This window comes from Nicotiana attenuata, unplaced genomic scaffold (genome assembly GCF_001879085.1).
Source record: "Nicotiana attenuata strain UT unplaced genomic scaffold, NIATTr2, whole genome shotgun sequence".
Taxonomy (NCBI): domain Eukaryota; kingdom Viridiplantae; phylum Streptophyta; class Magnoliopsida; order Solanales; family Solanaceae; genus Nicotiana; species Nicotiana attenuata.
In genome coordinates this window covers 617,163-635,301 of record NW_017670492.1, presented here as the reverse complement: position 1 = coordinate 635,301, position 18,139 = coordinate 617,163, and the positions used below count along the sequence as shown (strand labels likewise).

General features: G+C 37.4%; 1 protein-coding gene across 1 annotated transcript; it reads right to left on the bottom strand.

The window, feature by feature from the left end:
- Positions 1-11,165: 11,165 nt before the first annotated feature.
- Positions 11,166-12,693, bottom strand: LOC109240184 (uncharacterized mitochondrial protein AtMg00810-like). The gene is made up of 3 exons (XM_019406820.1): positions 12,517-12,693; positions 11,702-12,191; positions 11,166-11,656 (listed from the first exon to the last, which is right to left on the bottom strand). Exons 1-3 carry the CDS (start codon positions 12,691-12,693, stop codon positions 11,166-11,168), a joined length of 1,158 nt encoding a protein of 385 aa, XP_019262365.1.
- Positions 12,694-18,139: the final 5,446 nt, after the last annotated feature.

Below are 18,139 nucleotides of genomic sequence, written 5' to 3'. Positions count from 1 at the left end.
TATTCCAACCTCTCTGTTGATTTAGTAGTCGATTTCTCTCCACTCATTGATTGCTTCCATGTCCACTTTATGTTGTTCCAAATGCCTGGCTTCATACTCGAAAACCCTTTTATGCAACATCATGTATTTGACTTGTGCTTCAGCTGCGTCGTCTATAACCTTATTCTTTAGATTAATCCCTGGCTTGACATCCCCCACTATATCCCTAAGAGTTTAACCCAGTCGGTTTGAAAAGAGATTGACCCTCAAGGCAAACGAGCAGCAAAGTTCTCAACAGAAATGGGGCCGGGATCAAGCAATTGAGATGATCAAGGCCACAAAACCAACCACCGTTTCAAACTAACAAATGGTTCTTTGTTGAAAACAGGTCTAATTCAAAGCAACCGTGCAACAAGCAGGTGCAATCCAAAAGGAAATGAAATGCGCAAGCGCTGAAACAGCTTTGCAGCAGGAAAACGACCAAAAAGGAAGTTTCCCCCCAAATTCTTTCATGCGTTTTGCTAAATAAAAAGGAAAACATATAAAGAGGAAAACAAAAGAAAAAGAAAGAAGAAAGGAAATGAAAATGAAAATCCCAAAAGAAAATCAAATCATGGTAGCATAGGATCCCATTCCTTAAATATCCCGGCCAAAAAACCGAGGATCTCCCGGCCAAAAACCGAGGAGCCTTTTCTTTCCAAATCCCGGCCAAAAAACCGAGGATCTCCCGGCCAAAAAACCGAGGAGTCTTTTCTTTTCAAATCCCGGCCAAAAAATCGAGGATCTCCCGGCCAAAAAACGGAGGAGCTTTTTCTTTCCAAATCCCGGCCAAAAATCGAGGATCTCCCGGCCGAAAAACCGAGATGCCTTTTCTTTCCAAATCCCGGCCAAAAACTGAGGATCTCCCGGCCAAAAACCGAGGAGCCTTTTCTTTCCAAATCCCGGCCAAAAACCGAGGAGCTTTTACTTTCCAAATCCCGGCCAAAAAATCGAGGAGATTTTTCTTTTCAAATCCCGGCCAAAAACCGAGGATCTCCCTACCCAATCCTGATTTGATCTNCCTAATTTGATCACTTAGATATGTGTCACAACTAACTCACGAAATTTTCCTAGTGAAAACTGGGGCAGAAAATTTCGTTCGTTTGTTTGTTTTGGTGTCTTAAGCAGGTCTAACACCGAGGCACAGGGGTGCGAGACGACCGATGGAATGAGTCTCAATCCAGAATAAAGAAAAGAAGAAAAGAACAAAAAAATGAATTCAAATGTTGAAGCAAACAAAGGTGCGGATTGCTCAAAATTTAATTAAAGTCATAAGCTATGCCGATCGCGCTTTGATCCCATGCTGAAGAAAGAGACAACACCTACAACTCGCGAGCATCAAGATTCAGATCGGAGTCCACAGCAAAATCAGCTAAGACTCAAGATCAAGCCTCAAGAAAATTATAGATAGGAATCTTGTAACTCATAGTTGATAGGCATAGCTAGCTTAGCTTTGATTTTCCTTTTGGTGTAATAAGGAGGTCAGCAAGCAGTAGCAGCAGCAACAGCAGTAAAATCACAGCTCCTGGTAGTCCCGACTACCAAACCTTCCACACCTACACTGACCTGATTCCTTTATAGCCAAGGATATGTAGGCAACCTTTGAAGCAGGGTTCGGTCAGACGACTTTCAAAATGCTTCTTCTGGAGTGCTGAGCAGGCAAAACTCCTTCATGGTGCTCATTTATCTTTGCCCGAAAACCCTTCATGTCTTCGAGCAAAGAGGGGCAGCTGTGAGCACGTGATTTTTGCCACGCTTAAATTACTTCTATAGAATTCATTTGAATTAATTTTTCTTTTAGTATTTGAATTTTTAGGAATTAATTGCATAATTTTGTGTTTTGTTTGCATTTTGTGTGCATTTTTAGGTGTCACAAAAAATGAAAATTACAAAAATAGCATACTTGCATTTAGGACCTAATTCTAGATTTTTATATTAATTAAACACATGTAAAATAAGAGAAAAATAACAAAAATAGTCTTCTTACAATCTTAAATTTTACATTTTACATTTTTTTTTGATTTGATTTAGTTTTCTCTTAAATTAGGAATTAGTTAATTAGTGGATTTAATTTGGGTCTTTTATTTTACACAATAAAATCAAAAAATTCGAAAAAAAATAATAAATAACATATATACAAGTAAAATACACAAAAAAGGAATAAATGAGAAAACATGCCAGTCATTTTTTTGGGCCATTATTCACAATATTTGGCTAGCCCAACTGAAATAGTGTGCCAACCCACGCCGAATCCAGCCCAAGTCGCTAGCCAACCCGGTCCAGATCCCTCCCAATCAAAACAGCGTCGTTTCATGGCCTGTGAATCGTGACCGTTGGTTCTCATCAATCCAACGGTCCGGAACTAACTGTGATGTTGGATATATAAGTTTCCTAATTCCCCCCCCCCCTACCCCCAAAACCATCGTTCTCTCACCCCATTATAGACCACCATCCACCATTGTCTACCACCATCCCTCCGCCGTCCGCCGCCGGCCGGTCTCCAATGACCACCAAATTATACCAAAATACTCCCCTCTACCTCCTTATCTCGAATCCACGATTAATTTCTTTCAAACATCACCCAAACACCTCGAATATTTGAAACTCTAGCCGCCGCCGCCCACGGCGGCGCCGTCACCCAAACGCCACCAAACTAACATACTTGAACCCTCGTCGTCCCCTCATTCCAAATCCCCATTCATAATCCTTCAAACATCCCCAGAACTCCTCGAATTTCAAATCGTAAAAGTGGCAGAACCCCAGAAGCCTGATTTGCTCAAGTTCTTCGCAAGTTCCTTAGCCCAGAGATTGATTCGAGGCACGAAATAATGTACTCGTTTGTTCTTGGTGAAGAACAAACGTTCACATCATTCCGGTCCTCAAATCGGAGTCCTGTTTTGTTTAGCCTTTCATCAGTAAGTTTTCTTTTTCTTTTGATTTTTTTACTTTACATATTCTATTCCCTCCTTAATTAATTGCCGTCATGATTAAATGATTGAATTTTTGGGGTTTTGATTAGTTTGTTGATTCTGTCATGTTCTGATTTTTATTTTGGTTTAATTTGGTTCTGTTCTTTCTTTTTTGTTTTTGATTTTGTGTTTGGTTTCAATTAAATAATCCATGCTTGGTGCTGTTAATTTGGCTTTAGTTTTCAATCTTGTTTGCTTGTCGTTAATGGCTAATTACTGATTTTTAGAATTAATTTCCATGTTAGTTCAATTCTTAGAATTTGTTTGGTATTAGCTGTTTGATTCCAGCTCTTAGATAGTTAACTAGGGTTAGTGGACCAAGGTAAAAGGGGTTGGTTGGGTTTAGTAATTTTCAGAATCTAAAAGGGTAATTGGGGTAATTCAAAATAGGGAATCCTGCAAATAACTGAATTGAAAACCCCTAGAACATTCTAGATGGGAATCCAATTAGAATTTTAGGAATTTAGTGATCTAGCTTGGGTAAGAAGTCAGTCTTTCAGGGACTAACTAAGCTAAAATTGAAAATAAAAGATGGGGTAAGGGTGCAAAGTGAAATTTCTGAAACTTCCCTTAAATTGGCCTATAAAAGGACAACCCCTTGCCTTGCAAGATAGGTCTTAAAATCTGTAAAAATCCACAAGTTTGGAGGTCTGAAAAATTTGAAATTCAAATTCAAAAAAGTTTGAAATCTGAGAGTGTGAGAGTTCATTCTAGACCTTAGATCTTCTGAAAACCAAAAGAAAAAACATAAAAACTCAAAATAATACTATTCCATTGAAGTTTCTTAGAAAAATTTCGAATTCCAGCTGTTCATTCGAATTTCCAGCTTAGATAGGGACGAAAATGACTTGAAGATTCTTTGTGTGTTGGTTGCTGAAGTTTTAGAAGTTTCCCGGGGTTTAATTTCGAGTCTGTTTTGATTCAATCAAGTCTGTTTTGGTTATCTACTGGTTCTACTCTTCCGAATTCTATTCCTGGGCTGCTGTGATACTGTTTAGGGTCCTAAAATCGATTTTACTGCTGCTGTTTTGCTGCTCAACTGATCCTCAACTCTCCTTCATTTTTGTTCCAATTTCCAGGTATATATCATGTAGATCTCAAGCTTTAAAAATAAGTTGAATTGTAGCCTGTTTTCTCTGTTAATTTTCATATTATATTTCAGTAATTTTAGGGCTCTATTGAATTCTCATTTGTAATTGAATTGTTTGGACTGTTTTGAACTATTTTCAGCATAAGGTGAATGCTATATATAGTATCATTTAGTATACCTTAGTTAAAAGGTGGATTGCTGGACTCTTTAGAACTATATGCGAAATGAAGTCAGTTTAGCATAGGTTAATATAGTACAGAAACTGTATTCCTTGCAGAAATAGCTGACAGTTTTAATTCATTCACATGTGCCTTTGAATTTAAAATTCCAAGTCAAGTAGTATTGTTGAATTGTAATAGCAGGATATGTCAGATTCGTACTGGTCATTGAGTCAATAGCTCAAAAGTAAAAATAAGAAATTGGCACTGCAGTGATTACTCTTGTTTCCAGTCATGATTAGGTTCAATTAGAGTATATTAATTACAATTAAAGGAGTGTCAAATTTCAGAGCAATCACGTTAGTTATCAATATACTAACAGGTTGAATAAAATGGATGAATGGAATAATTAAGTGTCTAAGAGTTAATGTTTGATTTGAATGAATTATGCATTTGTTTGCCAAAAACTGTTAAACAGGCCTACGAGTTACATCAGTTTGGGTTCCTTCAAGAGCCCAAGGCAGTACATTCTTTAAAAACGGGATCTGGGCCTAATGTATAATCAGAAGCCCAAGTGATTGAAATCCTGAGTCCCAACGTGCAACCTATTTTCTATTTGGGCCTGTGTTTAGGCCCACAATCGGGCAGCATTCTTCAAAACCTTACCAGTTCCTCGTTCTTGGACTGGCCTCGAAGCCCAAATTTTAAAGGCTCCATTTCCTGTTTTGAAATCATGGGTTTAATTTTACAATATAAGTTTGGGCCATCTAAGGTAAGTAGCTAATTTAAACTAAGGGGGTCTCCAGTAATGGCGATTCTCTTGTTTGAATTTGGACTTGATCTTGAGGCCCGACCTACAATTAATTTGCAATGTTAATTAATTAGTCTTTCTAGAGACAAAAGAAATAGAAAATCGTAGTTGCTTTAGGTTGGCCTTTAAATAGAAAATGAGATGAGCCTCGCCAAACAAAACACATAAATTGCGGGGCCCTCGGTAAATGTTCCTATTAAAATCCTTAGAATTTGGGGCGTGCCGTTTAGCGACTTTCACGGCCCTCCGCAAAGATAATAACCCGTTATTCGCTTTAGGCGCGCTTTTTAATAATTTTACCTTCTTAAATACGGGTGTGCATTTCATGCAACCCAAATCCAAATCCAAAAACGTTGAATAAGAATGTGTCGAGGGTCCGGGTGCATTTCATGTGACGTCATCCAAAAACACGTTTTTAAACGACGTTCACTTTCTTAAAAATTAACTAAAAGCGGTTAAATAATTATAAAATTGCACTATAGGTTTGAACATGCAAAAATTAGATTTTTAGCCATTTATAATAATTTAAGCGACCGTGCTAGAACCACGGGATCCGGGGGTGCCTAACACCTTCCCTCGGGTCAACAGAATTCCTTATTCAGAATTTCTGGTTCGCAGACTCCAACTGGGAAGTCGAAATTTTCCTCGATTTGGGATTCAAGTTAAACCGGTGACTTGGGACACCAAAAGCCGATCCTATCCCAAGTGGCGACTCTAAAAACAAATAAATAATCTCATTTCGAATAATGTCACTTTAAATGGAAAAACTCCCTTATACATTTATCCTTCGGGGTAGGTATGTAGAAAAGGAGGTGTGACAACACTTAAGGCCAATAAGTCTGATGTGAAAAATTGCATTTCAGATGCACTTAAGCCAAAAAGTTTGATGTGCAACCAATATTTTCATGCACTTAAGGCCAAATAGCCCTGGAGTGCAAATTGCCCAGAAACAAATTTATTTTTTGAATTTTAACAATCCAATATACGATTCAATATCTAAATCTACTCCACATGAACTTAAATTTGAAACATAACCTCCAAATATCATCAAGAACAAGCCTAAATCATCAATTTCCCAAACAACATAAAATCTAACGAATCCATTTAGCAATTAAGAAAAAGAAAAAGAAGAAAACCCAAGTAATAGTAAATAATAAAGTGCCACAATAGCTTACCACTGAAAAACATCATAAACTACCTTAAAATATGTTCACAAACCCCATATAAAATTATTGTTACCCGAAGAAGAAGAAGAAGAAGAAGAACAAAGAGGAGAAAAAGGCCTGAAATTATTTAAACAGTAGGTACAAGTTAAAAGAAATTTAAAAAGTGGCAACACGTTTAATGGGGGCGACCACAAATAGAACGCCCCGTGCAATTTTTACTGATTTTTTCCCTAGGGTAGCCGTGTCTTTTGTTGAGTAATTGGGCTTGGCCCAACAGCAATTAACATCAGCTCCAACATCCTTTCGCTCGCTGATTGATATAGAAAATAATGCATTTTCCTTTACATTTTATTTCTATCCAAACCAGATATAGTTATAGTTTGTTTGGTCAAGTGTTATATATTGTATTGTATCGTATTGTTACTTTAACAATCATATTTATTTTAGTTATTATATTCTATCGTTAAAGTCATTATTATATAACAAAGATCCCTTTTGCATAATGACCGATTTGGTGTGGTCACGTCGTCACCTTATATTTTTCTCATCTAACCCTTATTATAATTCCTATTTACTCTTCAATCTACCTTTTTAATGATTACTCTACCTCATACTTTACTTTTTTATTATAATATTATACGCATATTCTTCAAATGACATTATGAAACAACGAAAAACGATATAACTTATTCAAATATTATACAGACTAAAATAATACAATACAAGAAAATGAAATTTGATACAATAAAAAAAAGGTATGTAACAATCATCCAAACAAACGGTTAAGGAGATAGTTTTGTTTTACTTTCTCGTAAATTTTTATCTCCCTCCCTCCCCACCCCACACACCACTCTCGTCCCTGCCTAGTTTAGGTAAAGAAAATAATTTTAGGATCAAAGAATTTTAAGATGGGACAAGAAAGTTTGGTAACAACATTCGGTTTACGATCAGGGGCGGATTTAGGGGCGGGAGCGTGTTCACTCGAACTCCTTATACGTAAGGCAAAATCTGGTTTTGACCTTTATATATTATGTTTCGAATTTCCATGACACAGCTCTAAAACACAGTTTAGTGGTCAAGGGAGTTCAAAACCTTTTTAAGGTCATTGGTTCTATTCCCACTATAGGTGTTAATTGGGCCGGGCTGACCGGTTTTCAACCCGATTCAGCTCGTTACTGTAGCTTTATGTGCGGGCTGGGACGGGTTGGTCGGGGGGCAGGTTTTGGACGAACATATTTTGGATTACGGTGCACCGTACCCGCTAAGCCCGTTAACCCGTTAACAGGTTGTTAATGGGTTGCAGCTCGCTTCAGCCCGGTTACCATTACAATTTTTTTTTTAATTATTTGGACCGTTGCCAACGGTCAAATTCAGAAATGACCGTTGGGGAACGGCCAGATTTTGCAGAAATGGCCATTTCGGCCTCCCCCATTAAAAATATAGCCCTCACACCCCTAATAATATAAAAAATTATATTTTTAACCTTTTAAAATCTATAAATAGCCCCCCTTCTTCTTCAATTTTTCTCACAATTCACTCTCTTACTACTCTAATTCTCTCTTGATATTATTGTTCTTAAATTCTCAATTACTTATTACTTCAAGTTTCATCAATTATTTAGTTTAGCCATTACAAAATTATTATTATCAAATATCAAGTATTCAAGTGAAGTGTGGTATCAAGTACTATCAAGTATCAACTATCAAGTTTCGATCTATCAATTGAAGTTTGATTTTTGATATCAAAATTAGTGCGGCATCCGGAATTCCGGTACACTCGTTCCGTCTCTTTCTCTTATTTGGTGTACACTTATTTTATTATTTAGAATTATTAATTTAATTTTTACTTTAATTTACATAATGGATTTACTTAGAGCAGCCAAAAAAAATGTGCAGTAGTAGAGGTGGTAGTGGTAGTAAGATAACTTCCAAAAGATCAAGAGGTGGTGTTGGTTCTTCTAGTAGCTTTACACATATTTGTGAAAGTTCACCTGAAAATTTAAATGTAGATTATGAGAGAATGCAAGAATATTATGGTATAGATGATGATTTAGATGATATTTTAGATGATATTCAATCACCCGATAATCTTGAAACACCACCACCTACACCTGGTAATGCTAGTCAAACCAAGTAAATCTCCTCTCCCTATTAAGAAGAATCGAAGATTAAGAAGTAAGTGTTAGAAGTTTTTTGAAAGAGTAGAAGATCAAAAAAATTATGTAAAATGTAAAATTTGTAATGAACATTATAAACATGAGCCCGGTAAGGGAGGGGGGACGGGTCAACTTCGTAGGCATATGGAAGAGAAACACCCTCTTGATTGGGGAGCAGATGAGGAATCTAGGCAACAAAAACTTAGCCCGAGTACTGGGGGGTTATTGGGTAAATACGATATTACGAAAGATCGGGAAGAATTAGCTAAAATGATTGTTTTAGGTTGTTTACCTTTTAGTTTTGCTTCTTCACCGTATCTTATTATTTATATTCAAAGAATTTATAACCCTATGTTTAAAGGTATTCCTAGAAGTACTTGTATAGCTGATATCTTTAGGCTTTTTGGACAATATCAGACGTATATACGGTATTTATTCGCAAGTCTTTCTTGTAGAGTTTCTCTTACTTCTGATATTGGTCGTGTTGTAAATGGAAATGATTATTTGACTGTTACATGCCATTGGATAGATGATAATTTTTGTATGCAAAAACGTATTATTGTTTTTAAATATGATGAAGATCAAAGTCATACTGGTGCATTTATAAGTAATACTATCCATGAAGTTGCTATATTTTATAATCTTGCAGAAAAAGTTTTGTGTATGTCATTTGATAATGCTTCTAACAACAATGCTGCTATTACAATATTGAAATTTCTCTTTTACTACATAATTTGAAGAAGAAAGAAGGATATACTTCTGTTGTTGAATCAATGCTAGATAAGTTTAAAAAAATACTTTTACCTAATTCTCCATATTTACCTAATTGGTGCTATTTTAAACCCTAATATCAAAATGATAAAGTGTCGCCAATTAATCCGTGCTTTATATACTTTTATGGATATTGGACCAAGTGAAACTCCTGATATTGACACTTGTATTTCTGATCTACACAGTTATTTACAAACTTTATATAATTATTATGCTAACATTGTTGATGCTTCTTCGGTTGTAGATGCAAATATTCCTTCAACTAATACTTCAACATCTGGAACAACTTTGGATGATGATGATGGTGTTCAAGATTATTTGATTTGGTCTACACTAGGAAAGCATCAACAAACCAGTAGCAAGAATATTGATGAACTCCAATTCTACTTGCCAAAGTCACCAGAGCCCCCTCACAAAAGGATTTTCTACTGCTGGGTTGGTGGAAGAGAAACTCAAATCAATTTCCTGTTCTTTCGGCTATGGCTCGAGACGTGCTAAATGTGCCGATTTCAACAGTCGCATCAGAGAGCGCATTTAGCCAAGCAAGGCAGCAGCTAGGAGATACCCGTCATTTATTGGGCAGCAACGCTTTGGAAATTCTAGTGTGCTTCAGAGATTGGATAAGATCAGAACGGCAAAATCAAGGGCGTGCCGAGGTAGACGAAGAGGATGACCAAGAAATTGGAGATATAATGGTTTATGGTTCCGATTCAACCAATGTCGGAAACCAAGAACCTCATGTTGACATGGAAGAACTTACAAAAATGATGCAAAATATGTGATGTACTATTTCTTATTTTTTTGTAATTGTTGTAAATTTTTAATTTGCAAGTTCAAAACTAAAAAAATCAAAAAAGAACTTGCAAATTAATTTGAAGTATTATAAATATAAAATGAATGCCTTCGGAGTTTGTTCCTTACATAATGTCTATTGGTCTTATTAAATAATTTTTTGTAGTCACTTACTTTCTAATTTCAATTTTATAATTTTAATATTCAAATTTCAAATTTAAAACATTAAAGTTAAACTTCAAAGTTTAATTCTAAGCCTTAAAAGTTTGCAAACACTTAAATATCAATAACATTGAATAAGAAAAAAAAATTACACTATCTTGGCACGCCCGAACCCGAACGGGCCCAAAATAACCCGAAAATTCCCAACTCGCTACCAGCCCGTTATCCCAGCCCGCTAACCAACCTGATCCGATATCGGACGGGCTGGTTTTTTTGTTCAACCCGTCCCAGCCCGTCCGATAAACACCTATAATTCCCACTAGCTACAACCTTTTTAACTTTTTCTTTTTTTTGAACCCTTTGGCGGTAATCCTGTCTCCGCCACTGTTTACGATGATATCTACTATTCTCATGTGCTACAATCTTTTTAGCTTTTTTATTTTTTTAACCCCTTGATGGTAATCCTGCCTCCGCCACTATTTACGATGATATCTAAGCATTATGAATAAACCTTTCACGAGTTGATTTTAAGTGGTAGTATTCACAGGTCATGCTTGGGACAATTTTTCTCATCGCATTGATTTTTATGGACCAAATTAAAATTAGACTTTTACGAACCGTTTTTTCTGTCACTAAAAGCCTTTTTCTCTTTGGTGGTTGCACAAGCTATTGCAACGCACAATTTTTTCAAAGGTTGTTAAGAAACAGATGCGGATCCGGGATTTAAATTTCTAGTGATTTCAATTTTTAGGTATTTAACACCGAACCCATTATATATTAAATTTATGGTTCATCTTTACTATTTCTTGCAATTATAATAAATTTTACACCTAAATTTATGCTTCACATCAAAAGTTATGGGATCAAATTAAAGACGTACCGATTAAAGAAGTTTGCAGGGAACAATGTATTACATTTCAATTGATTTCAATAACAATTTATACAAAGGAATGAATAAACAAATCAAGGAAAGGATCAAAACAGATCAAGTAGAAGATTCTACAAATAAGTTTGTGATAGCAGATTAATCTACTCTAATAATAGAAGAGCTAATAAGGATACTAAATATTTGATCAATCAGAGTGTATCACTGAGATATGATCAATCAGAGTATCACTAATATGCCCCCGCAAGATGGTAGCTCGGGATGAGATGCCAATCTTGGACCTTAGACGCTCAAAGTCTTGGTTAGACAGAGGTTTAGTCAACAGATCTGCGAGTTGCTCCTTGGAAGAGACATGAGAGACACGTAGCAGTCCTCGCTGAACCAAACTACGCACAAAATGATAATCAATTTCAATGTGTTTCATCCGTGAGTGGAAATCAGGATTTGCACACACATATGTGGCTCCAAGATTATCACAATATATAACTGGTGGTTGGTGAAGGGTAACAGATAGCTCTTGCAATAAGTTCTTGACCCAGCAAAGATCTGCAGTAGCGGAAGCAATGGCCTCAGTGGATGAGCGAGCTACCGCACGCTGTTTCTTAGAGCTCCAGGATACTGGATTACACCCCAAAAAGACAATATAGGCTGTTGTAGATGATCTATCATCACGATTACCTGCCTAATCCGAATTAGAGAACGCATGAAGATTAATGGGTGAACTTTTGCGAAGATAAATCCCAAGATCAGATGTCCCAGCTAGATAGCGAAGGACACGTTTGACCAATGCCCAATGTGCTGTTGTGGGTGAACTTGTAAATTGGGAGAGCTTATTGACAATGAATGCAACATCTGGCCGTGTTAACAGAAGATATTGAAGGCTGCCAACAATGTTTTGATATTCTTTGGGATCATTAAGTGGGCTTCCGTTATCCAACCGCGGACATGAACCACTAGCAGTAGGCGTGCGCATTGGTTTGGCGTCATTCATATTAGTCTGCTCAACAATCTCATAAATATATTTCTGCTGAGTCAAGAACAACCCAGTGGGTGTACGAACAACCTCAACACCCAAGAAGAAATTTAAACCACCAAGATCTTTAATGGAAAAGCGTCGACCAAGTCTAGTGACAAAGTCCTCCACATGGTGAGAATTGTTGCCGGTGATAATAATATCATCAACATACATAATGAGATAAATGATAAGACCAAACTTGGCAAAGATGAACAAGCAATGATCAGATTGAGAATGATAAAGCCAACAGAAAGAAGATAAGATTTAAGTTCTTCATACCATGCTCTTAGAGCTTGTTTTAAGCCATATATTGCCTTATGAAGACGACAAATATGGTTAGGCAACATTTCATTAACAAAGCCAGGCGGTTGAGACATGTAAACTTCTTCAGTTAATTTCCCATGCAAAAATGCATTGTTAACGTCTAATTGACATAGATGCCAATCATTTGAGACAGCAAGAGAAAGAACAACCCGGACAGTAGTGTGTTTGGCAACGGAGAATAAGTCGCAACATAGTTTACCCCAGGTCGTTGAAGAAAGCCTTTAGCTACTAACCGGACCTTGTACCGTCCAACACTGCCATCCGAGTTATATTTAACCTGAAAACCCCATTTAGAGCCAACTGGCATAGTATGAGGAACTGGGGGAAAAAGAGTCCAAGTACCTTGAGATTGAAGAGCATAGAGCTCTTCATTCATAGCCTCTCTCCACCTAGGATATTTGAGAGCTTGATGAACTGTGCGAGGTTCAATAGGTTTAGGGTTGAGATATGGGCCATGAGGGTTCTTCTTTGATTTGAGTGACTTGATTGGGTCTGGGATTAGTTTTTCGGGTTTGATGGAGGGGTCAGTCTTAGAAGATGATATAGATTCAACCTCAGAACTCAGACACAATTTCTGGATAGGCTTGTGTATGTTATTTTGGAGCGTGTGATCATAGGGTGGGATGGTTGGGAGATGGGTTGGGGTTCCACAATAGAACTAGGTTCAGTTACAACGTCTTGTGTTTGTGAAGGAGAAGCAGATATAGGAAAAGAGGGAGATGGAAAAGACATACCTGATGATAAGTCCAAATTGTTCTCTTCATCATCTGAGAAGGGGCCACTGCCGGAAGAACACCCTGGTTGCAAGGAACCATCAGATAATGTATTAGAGTGGGATGGCAAAGCTGGTGATGATGGTGAGGATGACGAATGGATGTAAGGAATAACAAAGTGATTTGGTGCCGAATGATCAATGGTAGCAGTTTCCATGCGACTAGCTTGTGGCTCAAGGGATGTGTAAGGAAAGTGATGATCCACAAATCAACATGACGAGATAAGTAGAGCCTAGATTTGACCGGATCCCAACATTTGAAGGCACTTTGGTTTTGGGAGTATCCAAGAAATATACAAGGGCTAGAGCGAGGTTGTAATTTGTGTCGGTTAACTGGGCGAAGCCACGGGTAGCACAAGCAGCCAAAGACCTTTAGTTTTTCATAATTTGGAAGTTTCCCGTGAAGGAGAAGTTAAGGAGAGTCATTAAACAAGATTTTTGTGGGCAACCTGTTTATCAAGTAAGCAGCAGTGGAAAAGGCATAGGACCGAAATTTAAGAGGTAAAGCAGCATTGTGTAAAAGGGTGAGACATGTCTCCACAATATGGCAATGACGATGCCCGGCAGTGGAATTATGTTCTGGCGTATGAGGTGGAGTAAGAAAGTGTGAAATACCATTATTTTCAAAAAATGATTTAAGATGGATGAACTCACCACTATTATCAGAGTAAAATGAGATGACAGGTTTTTGAAATAATTTTTCTACAACCTTTTTAACTTTGGGGAATATAATCGATACTTCAGATTTTCGTTTTAATGGAAAGAACCAGATGTATTTCGTATAATGATCAACAAATATCAAATAATATTGAAAACCATAAATTGAAATTTCTGGAGAGGGACCCCAAATATCTGAATAAACATATTCAAAGGTGCATTACTAGTAATAGAAGAATGATAGAAAGGAGACTTGTGCATTTTACTGCACTTACAAGAGTTGCAAAAAAACTTATTATCTAAGGAAGTAGAAAGATTTAAAAGTTTCAGAACATGACGAAGGATTGGTGATTACGGATGCCCGAGACACGTCGATGCCAATTTGGAGCGGAAACTGTAGAGGTGGTCAAGGCTTGTGGTGGAAAATCTTTGCTAGAGGTGGAATTTGGCCAGAAGTATACACCATCCTTAAGTTTGCCCGCTACCAAGGTTTCTCGCGTGCAGAGATCTTTCACAATAAAGGCAGAAGGTGAGAATTCAACAGTGATATTATTATATTATCAGTGCACAATTGATAAACTGAAACAAGAATCTTTTGCATTTTAGGAACACAAAGAACATTAGTTAAATGAAAAGGACGAGTGGAAGAGGGTAGATCATGTGTGTATGATTTTATGATTATTACCATCACCAAGCATTACTTCATTACTTTCATCATAATCTGAATGGAGGGACAAGTTTTGAAGATCCTCTATGACATGATAAGAGGCGCCTGAGCCAACTAACCAACTTGCATCACTATATGCAGCTTGGGAAGTAAAATTTGCACGTGGCTGAGAAGAGGTACGATTGGAGTTGTTGAAACTTCCACTAGAATTTGAACCAGTAGCAGTATTCAAGAGAGCTAGGAGCTTACGACATTGCTTAACGTGATGGCCAGGTTTGTCGCAAAGTTGGCAGGTAACTCCGGAACGATTGTTGAAGTTATTCTTGTTTGTTGAGTTTGATCCAGAATTACCACCCTGAGAATTGCGACTTGGAAATGCAAATGAAGTTCCATTGTTAGAGCGTGAACCACCAGAATTACGATTGGAGTTGCGATTTGCAGTCGGTTTGGAAGAGAAATTTGCCGTGATAGGAATGGTGTTGACAACTGAGCCACGAGACAAACGATGCTCAAAGTCAAGCAATTTCTCGTGCAGTTCTTCAAACGTCACAGGAGTCACACGAGCACGCAAGGCTGAAGTAAGACTGTCATACTCAAATGGATGTCCGTGCAGAGCATGAAGGAAAATTTCATCTTTTGAGATTTTTATCCCAACAGAGCCAAGGGTAGAGCATATTTGCTTAATCTTTTGTAGATAAGCAGTAACTAAGAGATTTCCCTTTTGTATGTTACTTAGAGATTCTCTGAGGCTTATGATACAGGCACGCGATGACTTAGCGTAAGTGGTTGCAAGTTGTTGCCAAAGATTATATGAAGTCTTGGCATCGGTAATGAAAGGTATAATGTCAGATGAGAGAGAAGAAACAATTGCGCTTCAAATGAGATGATCTTGCCGGAGGTAAAAGGATGTAGCTGTGGAGCTTGGTGGGTTCTCTACAAATTTGAGAAAATCATAGGCAATAAGCAAGGTATCCCACTGATACTTCCATGAATGATAATTGGTGTTGGTCAATTTTAGTGGAGCTTGAGAGGTAATGTTAATGGAAATCAATTGGTAATTATTATTCATCGGCAGAAGGTTAGGAGAAGAAGGAACATGAATTGCAGCCGAGGAGTGTTGGTTGCCGTTGTGTTTGAATGATCAGTTGAGTCGTTAGCCATCCCAGCTTAAGGAAAAAGGAGACCCCAAAAAAATGTTGTTAAGCAATTACTGCTCTGATACCATAAAGAAGTTTGCAGGAGACAATGTATTACATTTCCATTGATTTCAACAACAATTTATACAAAGGAATGAATAAACAAACCAAGGAAAGGATCAAAACGGATCAAGTAGAAGATTGTACAAATCAGTTTGTTATAGCAAATCAATCTACTCTAATAATAGAAGAGCTAATAAGGAAACTAATGTTAATAATCTGTATTGCTGTAAATAAATAAAAACAATAATCTTTCTGAAAACAGAAACAGAAAGTTAGTAGAAATAAACAGTATTTGAACTTCAAAATAAATTTCGAAAAATGGTATAGGAACAAATTGAGCCCACTGAATATACAGTGTGTCCTTAAGGAAATTATTCCCCTCAAGTACCCGAGGTTCTGGAATATATCCTCCCAGGATAGAATAATTTAACTCACCGGAGTGTTGGTACCAAAAACGCCGATGAACAGCGAACCACTCGAAGGCTGTAAAACACACTGGAATTTTTGTGCAGAAGAAGAAGAAGATTATCAGAAAATTTCGTAAGTAAATATTCTGGGATTTGAAGGTATATTTATAGCCAATTTGGTGATGTTTCTGAAAAGGTTTGCAACCTTTCAGAACAGCCATAGCTGTTGGAACAGGTGTGACACTGTTTCAGAACAGCCATGGCTGTTGAAAATATTGCAGGAAATGTAAAACGGATTAAAAATAATTCGGGAAAGAAAAACGGGCCGGACCGGACCGAGTCGCGGGTCATGGGTTATTCCGGATTGAATTTTCTTTAATTAATTAAATATTTAAAAAGAATTTTGTCCAAAAAGATTAATCAATCAAGCATTGACAAATCCGAATCCGAAGCCGAAGCCGAAGCCGAAGCCGAGCCGAGCGAGCGACGACGACGACGGCGCGAGGCTTGCCTTCTTCTTAGCTCTTTAAGAGCTAAAAGATGAGCTTCTCTTTATATACACAAAGATTTTCTTTCCTTCTACCAATGAGGGACAAAGTGCATTAGTGAACTCATTCAAAATTTCACTTCCCTCCATTTCTTTTCCCACCATTTTTCATTCACACTTCTTTTGTTATTAAACAACAAAATCCAACAATCCCCCACATGAATGGGGAATGGCTATAAACATAAAGGAATGCACGGACGTGTGTGTGTTTTACATGCAAGAATTAATTGCATCTGGATAAGTAGGTTTCCCTTTGAACTTTCCGTAGTGAACTTATATCGGATATACTCGGTCAATCGGTAGATTTGATATCTTTGAACCGTCGAGCTTTGTTGCATACCTAGACAACATAAGTCACACAATCAATCCTTAACCATCTATGGTTCTCATGGTTGTGTTCATTTCATCCATGAACACCGCCTCGTTTCATGAGTGCTTAGAGAATGGGTCTTTACTTTCATTCTCCTTGAAGCGGCTTACACTTCACACTCACATAGATGATTCCTAAACGTGTAATCCTAAAGACACACTATCTGGTCATATCCTGCCAGACTTAGCAAATCATTAAAAACTTTAAGCTTTATTGACTCATCAAAAAAGACTTAATGCTTTACCTCGTTTTTGAACATTGTCTTCATCACGAGAATGGGTTGAGTTAGTTGACAATGTTGAACCGTCATTCATAACTTTGTTTGATCTCTTTGAACCTAGCTCTTGGGATCTCCAGTCTGCTAGGTAGAGTTACCGCCATGATGACTTGTCCTAGGCCTTTAACCCCATTTCCTTTGATGATCTTTCAACTGTTTCTCTAGATAGGCCTTTTGTAAGTGGATCCGACACGTTATCTCTTGACTTTACGTAGTCAATTGTGATAACACCACTAGAGAGTAGTTGTCTAACGGTATTGTGTCTTCGTCGGATATGACGAGATTTTCCGTTATACATAACGCTCCCTGCCCTACCTATTGCCGCTTGACTATCACGATGTATACATATAGATGCCAAAGGTTTGGGCCAAAATGGAATATCTTCCAAGAAATTCCGGAGCCGTTCAGCTTCCTCACCGGCCTTGTCTAAGGCTATAAACTCAGCCTCCACTGTAGAGCGGTTAATGCACATTTGTTTGGACGATTTCCAAGACATCGCTCATCCACCGACTGTTTAGAATCGGTTGAACCGGTGATCTAATTTGCATCACTATACCCCTATATTATCGTGGGATACTTATTATAGTGCAAAGCTATAATTTGGAAGTATATTAAAAGAGAGAGATGATACTTCAGATTTCGTTTAATGAAAGAACCAGATGTTATTTCGTATAGAATCAACAAATTATTCAAATAATATTGAAAACCATAAATTGAAATTTCTGGAGAGGGACCCCAAATATCGAATAAACATATTCAAAGTGCATTACTAGTAATAGAAGAATGATAGAAAGAAGACTTGTGCATTTTAACTGCACTTACAAGAGTTTGCAAAAAAACTTATTATCTAAGGAAGTAGAAAGATTTAAAAGTTTCAGAACATGACGAGGGATTGGTGATTACGGATGCCCGATGACACGTCGATG

What these genes read in the sequence shown, in the direction of transcription:
- LOC109240184 (XM_019406820.1), bottom strand. Translation starts at nt 12,693, where the DNA reads ATGAATGAAGAGCTCTATGCTCTTCAATCTCAAGGTACTTGGACTCTT. An exon ending in GCTTTCTTCAACGACCTGGG is followed by an intron (nt 12,192 to 12,516) that starts GTAAACTATGTT and finishes ATCTTTGCCAAG; the next exon opens with TTTGGTCTTATCATTTATCT. An exon ending in TGGGATTTATCTTCGCAAAA is followed by an intron (nt 11,657 to 11,701) that starts GTTCACCCATTA and finishes CGGATTAGGCAG; the next exon opens with GTAATCGTGATGATAGATCA.